This window comes from Acartia tonsa, chromosome 8 (genome assembly GCF_053477335.1).
Source record: "Acartia tonsa isolate MP-2025a chromosome 8, ASM5347733v1, whole genome shotgun sequence".
Taxonomy (NCBI): domain Eukaryota; kingdom Metazoa; phylum Arthropoda; class Copepoda; order Calanoida; family Acartiidae; genus Acartia; species Acartia tonsa.
In genome coordinates, this window is record NC_137267.1 from 8799778 (window position 1) to 8810955 (window position 11178).

At 40.0% G+C, this 11178-nt stretch overlaps 1 protein-coding gene across 1 annotated transcript; it reads right to left on the reverse strand.

The window, feature by feature from the left end:
- Positions 1–1159: 1159 nt before the first annotated feature.
- Positions 1160–10861, reverse strand: LOC145325931 (myosin-3-like). Its single transcript, XM_080168952.1, has 4 exons — positions 10751–10861; positions 6136–9763; positions 2292–3936; positions 1160–1903 (listed from the first exon to the last, which is right to left on the reverse strand). Exons 2-4 carry the CDS (start codon positions 9735–9737, stop codon positions 1319–1321), a joined length of 5832 nt encoding a protein of 1943 aa, XP_080025078.1. The 5' UTR covers positions 9738–9763; positions 10751–10861; the 3' UTR covers positions 1160–1318.
- Positions 10862–11178: the final 317 nt, after the last annotated feature.

Consider the following 11178-nt stretch of genomic DNA (forward strand, 5'->3'; position numbering starts at 1 on the left):
TAGTAGATTGGTACAATTTAGAAAGCTTAGCAACTCTATTATCATTAGTTTCTATATCTTTTAGTTTCAGAGCTTCGCTTTTATGGATGTTATCATCCTTGTTGGTTATTCTATTATTCTTGGGAATAGATGTAATCTAGATATATACTCTCAAAATCGATCAATAGGAACAATCCGGCGTTTTATTGGTTAAAAAGTATTTTTTTAATGCTTAATTTTTTAGGATAAAGTTAGCTTTCGGGGAAAAAAAATATCGGGAAAAATGTCATCTCTCGTATTATTATTAAAGTTTGATTATCTAGAACTACTATAATATCTATTGTCTGTTTGATGGCCAGCTATGCTGCACACTGTTGCTTTGTCACATGCGTGACAAGTTTATTAGAGCGAATGTAATGGCCTAATGTAGGTTTAGTTAGGACTTCCAGCCAAGGTTGTGCAATCAAAGGATTGGTTGGCCATTTATTGATGGGACTTACAGAGCCCTTATATAACCTACAAAAATGGGCTTATGTTATCACCTTGGGTTGTTAACTTTAACAAGGATGCCAATATCCACATAGCGAAGCCCAACAAATTCGATGGTGATACCATCCTTCTAATAAAGTAACAGGATGTCTGTTTGTAACGAAGTATCTCGCTAAACACTTAACCGATCGTGTTCTCCTTAACACTCAGGGTAGCTTCTCATGGGTCCCGGGAAGGTTTATAACTATTTTGGGGGAGGGTACCACCACCCTCCCCAGAAAAATCGACAAAAATTAATAAAAATAAAAAACACCGTCCTGCGGACATTTTTGCAAAAAATATTTTTGGTAAATAGCTGATTTCAAAATAGATTGAAAAGAAACAATGTTACGTGTCCCTAGAGGCCTCTAGGGGCGTATTCGCTAGTCATTACATAAAGTAGTAAGTTTTTTTTGTCTGAAGGTTAAGATTTCAATAAATCCTCAAAATGTAAATATGTCCTTAAGTAGTATTATGTATATATGTAGTTTTGCAACAAATTTACTTACAATTTTGCTTCTGCTCTTATACATTTATATTCTGATAATTCAGGTATAAAACTATACAAGTGTTAATGTCCGTTTGTCATACTGTTTCAGAGCTTCGCTTTTATGAATGTTGTTATCCTTGTTTTAAGAAGAAAAAAAACAAATTTGTCATGCAGGTTTATTTTTAAGTAGGAATTTTAACATACACACTAAGTACTATAACATTATTTGATCAATTGTGAAAAGAAATTTTGTGATATTCAGAAAATATATGTACATTATCACAAAATTTCTCTTCGAACAGCTTTAGACAAGGATGTTATTTACATTGGTCCCATGGAGGAAGATCTTGCTCTTGCCTTCATGCGAGCATACACCTGCTCATTCTCGTCAGCAACTACCTCTGCCTCGCCAAGGGCACCAGCAACCTTCCTGAACTTGGCCAGGTTCAGAGCAGCAATCTCTTCCGCCTCCTCAATCTGCTTCTTGTAGGATTTGACCTTGCCCTGGAGCTGGTCAATCAGTCCCTGCATGCGCTCGTGGTTCTTCTTGTCCTCATCAGCAGCAAAAGTGAGCTCCTTGATTCTTCTCTCAGTCTTGCGCAGATTCTTGGTGGCATCAGCATGTCTCCTGTTCTCAGCATCAAGCTCAGACTCAAGCTCACGGATTCTGCTCTCCATCTTGATCATAGCCTTGCGGCCACCCTTCAGGGCATTGGTTTCAGCTTCATCAGCACGTGCCTGGGCATCCTTGCACTGGGCCTCAAGCAGCTTGCGGTCCTTCTCAAGGACCATGGCCATATCCTGTTCAGCGCGGAGTTCATCGGCAAGACGAGCAGCATCAATCATAGCACGAGCAGCCTTCTCTTCAGACAGCTTGGCCTCTGTTGCAATTTCATCCAAATCAACCTAAAATTTTAACATTTTATGAATGTCTTATATCAATTAAAAGAATAAATTGTCTTAAGTATTTAGGAAAAAGCTATGCAATAAATTAATGGATAAATTATACATGGATGTTATGACATAAGGAAATTTGTTGTAAATCTATGTTGCTACTTTAGTCATCATTTATTGGCCAGGACTTTAGGAGGGGAGAGGATATTAGCCAGCTGTAAACAACATTTTATGAAAATAGTTTAAAAAGATGGTGCAATAACTAAGTAATTCTATACTGATCAATATTCTATCTAAAAAGAAATGTTTAATTACTTCTGGTAACTTAAGTGTCAGAAGTTAAAAATAATTGTTTTGCTGTTAATCATTATTAGATATCAATATCAAAGAATCTACTTACACTGAGGGTATTCAGCTCACTTTCAAGTTTCCTCTTAGCAGCAGTGATAGCTTGGTTCTGGTTTGATAGATCAGCCAGGGTTTCGTTGCTATCAGCAAGCTCCTGTTCAAGAGTTCTTCTGCCACGATCAGCCTGCTCCAGAAGAGTTCTGCCTTCTTCAAGTGCATTCTGGATAGCTGCGGTCTTTCTCTCTGCATTAACCTTGTTGTCTTGGGCAACAGATTTAAGATGGCTTTCTTCATCAACCTTCATTTGAGCATCTCTAACCTGCATTTGGTATTTCTTGAGAGATCCTTGAGTTTCAAGAGCTCCAGCATTGGCATGCTCAAGAGCCAGCTCAAGGTCAGAAACATCAGATTCAAGCTTCTTCTTCATTCTGAGTGCTTCAGCCTTGCCCTTGGATTCAGTTTCAAGTGCTCCCTGAAGAGCTTCCAGGGCCTTGGTCTGATTTTTCTTGATAGCCATGTACTCCTCATCCTTCTCAGCCAGTCTTCTCTCAACTTCCTGTCTGACCTGAGTGAGCTCTAGCTGGTGTCTGAGCACCTTATTCTCCTCCTGTTCAAGGGTTGCTTCAGCCTCTTCAAGCGCAGCCTGGAGTTCTAGCTTTTCAGCCTCAAGACGCTTACGAATTTTGTCAATTTCATGGATGGAGTGTCCACCCTCACTAATCTGATCCATAATATCCTTAATCTCATTAGACAGGGTCTTGTTTTCACGTCTAACCTCATCCAGTTGAAGAACAGTTTCCTCATAAGCAGATTTGATCTTAAAAAGATCTGAGGAAATATTTCTAGTCTCCTTCTGAGAGCAATCTAGATCAAAGGTTAGGGAGTCAACCTTTTGCTTCCATTCTCCAATAGTTTTGTCAAACTGCTTGGCCTTTCTTTCCATAGCAGCATTCATGACCTGGGCAGCATCCAAGTTTGAAAGCATATTATCCATCTCATTCTGAAGCTTAGCCTTGGACTTTTCAATCTGAGCTAGCTTAGCATTCTGGTTGTAGATAGTTCCCTCAGCTTCAGTTAGTCTTGCAACCAACTTCATCTTGGTCATTTCTAACTCCTCAGCTTTAGCAACAGCATCAGTTTCATACTTAGCTCTCCAGAGGTTAGCATCTGCCTGTGCCTTAGCAACTTGTCTGTTGACATTATCTCTAGAAGCAGCTTCTTCTTCAAGAGCCTCCTTTGCACCATCTACCTCATGCTCAAGATTGCGGAATTTTCCAAGGAGAAGGGATCTTTCTCTTGATTCATTGTCAGCATTAGCCTTAACTTCATGCAGGTTGGCAGCCATAGCAGCCTTAGCCTTAAGAAGCATATTAAGGTTGGTATCTAAGTCACCAACAACTCTGAGCAAATCAGCATTCTCAGCAGCAATCTTCCTCTTGACTGCCTCAAAGTCACCAAGGGTAAGATTGGCCTCAGCCATCTTCTTAGCAAGATCTGTAAGAGTTGCTTGAAGGTTTCTGTTTGACTTATCAGCAGATGATTGGGCTCTCATTACTTCATCAGTAGCAGCTCTTGCATCAGCAATCTCATTGAGAATGTGAGTCTTGTCCTTCTCAATCTTAGATTTCATCTTCTGGAGTTGTTCAATCTGTTCAGTCATCTCCTGAATAGCATCCTGGTGTTTTCTCTTCAGGTTGCTAAAAAAATAAAGTAATTGTTCATAATCGAATAATTTAGCTTGTACAGAGTAGATGTTTGGGCATTATCCTCTTAGAAATTTTTTTTTGTATTTTGAAAATTTGAGTACCAACCCCCCCCTCCCCCTCCTGACAACGACGATCAACTATTTTAGGTTAGGTTTTAGGCTAGGGAGCCTAGCGCTGCGGCTAGGTAGGCTAGGGAGCCAAGCGCTGCGGCCAGAGTTCATAGTTCTTTGTCGGGGGGGGGGGGGGGGGGGGGTAGATATACCACACTTTTCTGGGATCTTGCTGAGTCAAGTATCAACTGTTGGGAATATCAAAGGATGACTCCATGCAAAATTTGAGCCGGATCCGGCCAAAACCGGCCGTGAATTTTATGAAAAACCGGTTTTTTCCGGTTTTTAGGGGGTATCTGTAAATCGATTCAGCTGGAGCAAAACCGGTTAGAGGTACAAAAAATTTTACTTCACATGAAATTTAGCCAATGCAATTGCGTACAAAAATGTACTTCATCATCAACTTGATTGGACAACTCTTTCCCCTCCTAAATGTCCATTAAAACCTCGGAAACGGCAAAAATCGCCAAAAATCACGACTTCGGCGGCAAATAACGGCTAAACGGTCAGCCGGAGGCGAATAAAACATAAATAAAGAAATGTTTGCCTCAAAAAGTTGTTCAACATCAAAGAGATGCTTGAAGTCTCTAAAACGACTCCTTCCCCTCCTTTAAGGGGAAAAACTGAAAAAACGTGATTTTCAAAAGTATGCCCACTTCGTGGGTGTGGGGGGCACTGAACCCGTCACCCCAGGGTCACCAAATATAAAGTCTAGGCGGCCCACAATGCTGAATTTTCACCAAGTGAAAGTCTTGTGTCATTATCTCTTATGAGAAAAAAGTTATTAATTAATTAAAATTTCAAATTGTGATTTTTTGATGGATTTCTTTGATGAAATGACAGGCTGGTCAATTTTTAGGCCATTTTTTGCTGTTTTCGGCCCGCCACAACCAAACGGTTTGAGATAATCTCATGGGACCTTTTGCCTGACCTAAGCCTGGTTATTTGTAAGGTCTAAGAAAAAAAAAATCCCGGATTGGATGAAGCACGACGTTGCTGCGTGCCGTCAAAAATCGTTGGTCGGCTCATTTTGCCCCCTCAAACCCTCACCTCGTGCCATTTTTCTGTGTAAAGATTATAATTATAATCTTTTGCGTAAGTCTGTTTTTTTCCCTAGACCTCACAAATAACCAGACTTAGGTTGGGCAAAAGGTCCCATGATATTATCTCAAACCATTTGGGCGTGACGGCCCAAAAACCGCAAAAAATGGCCTAAAAATTGACCGGCCTGTCATTTCATCAAAGAAATCCATCAAAAAATCACAATTTGAAATTTTAATTAATTAATAACTTTTTTCTCATAAGAGATAATGACACAAAACTTTCACTTGGTGAAAATTCAGCATTGTGGGCCGCCTAGACTTTATATTTGGTGACCCTGGGGTGACGGGTTCAGTGCCCCCCACACCCACAAAGTGTGCATACTTTTGAAAATCACGTTTTTTCAGTTTTTCCCCTTAAAGGAGGGGAAGGAGTCGTTTTAGAGACTTCAAGCATCTCTTTGATGTTGAACAACTTTTTGAGGCAAACATTTCTTTATTTATGTTTCATTCGCCTCCGGCTGACCGTTTAGCCGTTATTTGCCGCCGAAGGCGTGATTTTTGGCGATTTTTGCCGTTTCCGAGATTTTAATGGACATTTAGGAGGGGAAAGAGTTGTCCAATCAAGTTGATGATGAAGTACATTTTTGTACGCAATTGCATTGGCTAAATTTCATGTGAAGTAAAATTTTTTGTACCTCTAACCGGTTTTGCTCCAGCTGAATCGATTTACAGATACCCCCTAAAAACCGGAAAAAACCGGTTTTTCATAAAATTCACGGCCGGTTTTGGCCGGATCCGGCTCAAATTTTGCATGGAGTCATCCTTTGATATTCCCAACAGTTGATACTTGACTCAGCAAGATCCCAGAAAAGTGTGGTATATCTAGGGGGGGGGTGTACTCAAATTTTCAAAATTAAAAAACAAATTTCTAAGAGGATAATACCAATGTTTGGAAAAGACAAAGGCATAAACATAAAAACCAAAGTAAAGTTATTAAGTCAAAAAATAAATTTTAATAAAGCTATTTGAAACTGTACCTGAGAACTGACTCATGCTGAATGTTGACTTCCTCAATGTCCTTTCTAAGCTTGTTAACTTCAGACTCTCTTTTCTTATTCAGCTCAATCTGGGCATGAGTGGCACCTCCAGCTTCATTAAGGCGCTCACCAAGCTGCTCAATTTCTCTTGCCAAGTCAGATCTTTGTCTTTCAGCCTTAGCTCTTGCTTGACGCTCAGCTTCAAGTTCTTCTTCTAACTCCTCAACACGTCCCTGAAGCTCCTTGATATTCTTTTGAAGCTTAGCAACCAGAGATTGTTCATCATCAAGCTTGCTAGCAAGTTGAGAAATATCCTTCTCCTTCTTGGCAATGTTATTTTCAACCTCTCGCTTGCTTCTCTCAAGCTCTCCCACCATATCTTGGGTTAGCTTCAGATCTCCCTCAACTTTACGTCTATCCTTCTCCAGCTTACCCCTAGCTCTCTTTTCTTTATCCAAGGCTCCTTCAAGTTCATCAAGTGTTTCTTCAAGCTTAGATTTGATCGAAGTAAGATGTGTTACCTTCTCTTCAGCAACAACTAAGTCCTCATTAGACTTAGCTTGGCTTTCAGCAACATGTTTCTTTTCCTTGTTAAGCTTGTTGATAACCTCATCCTGTTCAGCAATTTCATCATTTAAAGTTCTGATAGTATGATCTCTATTGGCCTTTTCTTGCTCAACCTTGGAAATTGCCAGTTCGAGGTCTTCAATATCCTTCTTTACAACACCAATGGTACCTGAATGTTGTTTTACTTCAGCAGTTAACTCAATTCTTGATGCCTCCTCATCAGAAAGAACAGTTTGTTGCTGAGCAAGCTCAACCTCAGTTTCAGCTTTCAGTGCATTTGCTTTTGCCTGTCTGTCTGTGTATATGCTGATATTACCCTGTTCTTCCTCAAGCTGTTTAGACAAAGCTTTAATATCTGCTTTGGTACCTTCATTCTGACCTTCAAGTAACTTAGTGACATCCAGTGCCTCCTTGTACTTGCCATAGGTAGCATTAGCTTTCTCTTCAAGAAGTCTAAGCTCCTCTTCTGGGTTAGGCATACCAATCAAAGGACGAGTCTTCTGGATGATAATGAACCAACCCCATTCTCTCATTGACATGTATTTTCTGTATTGCCTCTGGCAAACCACAAGAAGTTCTCTCTGATCTCTCCTCTTTGCAAAATCTTTGTACCTGATCAACTTTCTGCATTGACCTTGAATCTTTCTTATAAGCTTGTTGACAATTACATCTCTGTACTCCTCAAGCTTACCAAGAGCACCAGCTCTAAAGAAAACAAGAGTATGTCCAAGACGATAGAACTCTCTGCTAAACTCAATTTTGTCCATAAGAGCATAAACTGCAACTTTGTTGTCACTGGAGCTATTGATCTCCTTCTCGCCTAGAATCCAGTATCTCATTTTGTAGTCAGAATAAGGCATTCTGTTGGGAAAACCTCTCATACAGATTCTGATACCTTCAAGCACACCATTACAAGTCAGCTGATGCATGATAAGTGGAGGTTCAACATCACCAGGCTTCTTGTGAGTATTGGGTACTAGACAACGTACAAAGTGGGGCTCACAAGCATAAAGTGTATTCATCAGATCAGTAAGTGACAGCAGGTAGACAGATGATACAGTCTTACCACCACCACCCTTCTTCTTTTTCTTGCCTTCTTCCTTAGGAGTCTGCTCAGGTTGACCAGGATGTTCTCTCCACAAATGAACAAGCAATTCAATAGTAGAAGTTGACTTGAAAACTTCAACAACAGTGTCATTGACAGGATCCTTATTCTTTTCAAGCCATCCAGTAACATTGTAAGACACAATACCAGCATAATGAGAGATTGCAAAGTGGGCACGGGTGTCAGTTTTGGATTGGGGTTTCAAAAAGACAGGAAGCTTCCCAAGGGATGCTTTTAACTTCTCTTCAAAGGACTTATCAGTAGCTTTGGGGAAGAGAGACTCTTCTTCAAGGATAGCCCAAATACCCATGGGCTTCTCAAACATAACAATGGCAGCTTGTAAGTCAAGACCAAAATCAACCATTTCCCAGTCAATACCTTCTCCAACATAGGTTTCCTGCTCAACCACAAACATGTGGTGATTGAAAAATTGCTGAAGCTTTTCATTGACAAAGTTGATTGAAATCTGTTCAAAGCCATTGTACTCAAAAATCTCAAAACCAGCAATGTCCAGCACAGCACAGAAGTTGGATTTCTTCAGTGTAGGGTCAATTAGAGTGTCATTACACTTTTCAATCAGCCACTTGAAGACTCTATCAAAGATAGCTCTAGCAATACCACCAACAGCATTAGTGGCTTGCTCACAGCTCTGGGCTTTGGTGACCCACTCAGTACCAACCTTGATTCTTGGCTTGCAGAAAGCCTTAATCATCTGGACAGCATCAACACCACAGAGAGCACCAGCTTTTCCTGGGAATGTATCAGGACCACATGACTGGCACTCAGCCTGGTCATCACGACCCTTGGTGGTAAATTCAATACCACCAAAAGTCATGACACCAGCAGTAAGCATGTAGCAATGGTACTTTTCCTCAGGAGAGAAACCAAGCACATTGAAGGCATCCTCAGTGTACTCAAGCTCTTCATTATCATCAATAGACTCAACCTTAGTCTTACCCTGGGAAACATAGATGTAGTCATAAATGTCATCACTGAGGTGACACTTGGTCTTCAAACCTTCTCCAATGCCATCACCATAAGGCTGCAAAAGTTGATAGAAGATATGGTAAGATCTCTCAACTTCCTGTTGCTCAGTGATACGGGACTTTTCAAGCAGATAAGACACAATATCACAACCAGCCAGCTTACCAGAGGAGGTAAAGTGAATACGGATGAACTTACCAAAACGGGAGGAGTTGTCATTTCTAGATGTCTTGGCATTACCATAAGATTCCAGAATAGGATTGGTGGCAACAATCTGGTCTTCAAGAGAGACTTTCTTCTCAGACTTCTTGCCAGATGAAGTGGCGACCATGGCCAGATAGGTGATGACCTTCTTGGTGTTTTCAGTCTTGCCAGCACCAGACTCACCAGTAATCAGCATAGCTTGATTTTTCTTGTTGCCCAACATGCCTCTGTAGGCAGTCTCAGCAATGGCCCACAGATGTGGTGGGACTTCATTACGTCTCTTGCCAAGATAGATCTTGGAGACTCTATGAGTGTACAGAGGGTAACGCTTGTAAGGGTTGACAACAACCACGAAAAGACCAGAGTAAGTATGGATCATCTTAGCCTGGTAGCGAGTCTTCAGATTCCAGAAGACAGAAGCATCATTCAAGAAGGTCAAGTTGACCATGTCCTCGCACTTCTCAAACTTGGGAGGATTGACCTTACCAACATCAGCGCCCTTATGGGTGAACTTCTCATGGGCAACACCAACAACACACTTAGAGGCAGGATCATCAAGATCACCAGACTCAAGCAGACCCTCCCTGTAGCCTCCAGTCTTGGGATCGGGGATCCACACTGACTTGGCAGGATCGTAGGGCTTCTGCTGATCAGCCCTCTTCATCTCAATGGTCGGGACCAAGAATTCACTGGGGTCAGGATCAGGCTGACCTGACTTGCTGAGCTTGATATGGCCAGGCATGGTGGCGGGTCTTCTTCACGGATTACCTGGAAAACAATACAACATGCATTAGCCATCATTGGAATACAAAGAAAAACTTTATTTTTCTCTTAATACTTTACACTACAAATAGCAGAATCTGTAATAAAGATTTAGAGTAAGAATTGTCTAGTTTCCATTGTCTTATATCCTTGCTGACTTTAAAATGGTAGATTGACAAAAAAAAGGAAAAAATAGGTACACCATATTTTTTAATTTACTATTTCATTTTAAAAATGATTTAATAAGTCAAATGTATGATTTTATATTCAAAATGAAGTGCTTTTTTTGTATATAACATAATTTCCTCCAAATTTTATATTGTACACCAAAGTTATGCAAAAAGACACCAATTTTTATAATAATAGCAGGCTAAAAAGTCATAGGAAAAGTATTTTTTTCAGAAAAATATTCCTCTCTTCTTAAACTTATGAATAGTATAAAAATTAATCTATCTTAAAGGGGAGGGAGGAAGGAGAGGAGGAAATGAAAAAGAATATATTAGTGATTATCCCTACTTTGAGAGTGCCTTAGGCATCCCCAAACATTTAAGCCATGATTAAAAACTATTATTTGAAAGAAAAACTGGTAAATTTTCAACAGTACACAACCAAAATGTGTTATTTTCTCAACACCCCCTTATACTCTAAGTAAATTTACCCCTGGGATAAAATATTGGGGGGAGGAAAATTCAAAAGCTTGAACATCCAACGATCGCAAAATGTAGATTCATTTTAAAAAGTTTTGTTTTCTAACTTAATTTGTAAATTTTACTCCACCCAAAATATTGTAAACAAAATTTATTAAGTATTATTAGCAATGCCAAAGATTGTTGACAAAGCCCATATCGTCCCGTTGTGACGCCATAAAATCCGGGATAGGAGAAGGAAAGGGGGAAAGAAAATCTCTGAAAAGAGATGGTGTTCTTCTTTCCCTTTCCCGAAATTTATGACGTCACAACAGGATAATATGGGCATTGTCAGATTGTTTCTTACCTGTTTAACAAACAACAACCGGATAAGACTAAATGTTGGAAGAAAGCGACACACCTTTTATACCCCCCTTTGCTTTGTTGACGTGTCACTACGCTCGTATGTGCCGGTCAGCTTGTAGCGCGAGTAGCGCGTTGCATTGACAGACAGGTCAATTTTGCGGTCAGCTGAATTTAAGTTGCCGATTGTGTACACAGTTTCCTTGGTGTTTCCTCATCCTATCTCAATTTTGATTTTTTTTTAAGTTTGAAACTTTTTTAGGTAGTAGTAAATATTGAGATAGGATGAAGAAATTATCTACACAATCGGAAAATCAAATTCAGCTGACCCAATTTTGCATGGTCCGGGTAATTCAGAGATATAAGGAAAATTTTGTGAACAAAAAACATTTCCAGAATGGCTTTGAAACCGATTAATATCCACTGGATTAA

Excerpts from the sequence above, each read along its gene's own strand:
- LOC145325931 (XM_080168952.1), bottom strand. The coding sequence starts at position 9,737 with ATGCCTGGCCATATCAAGCTCAGCAAGTCAGGTCAGCCTGATCCTGAC. Across the intron at positions 3,937-6,135 it reads CAGCATGAGTCAGTTCTCAG|CAACCTGAAGAGAAAACACC; the intron begins GTACAGTTTCAA and ends TTATTTTTTTAG. Across the intron at positions 1,904-2,291 it reads GTGAGCTGAATACCCTCAGT|GTTGATTTGGATGAAATTGC; the intron begins GTAAGTAGATTC and ends TTAAAATTTTAG.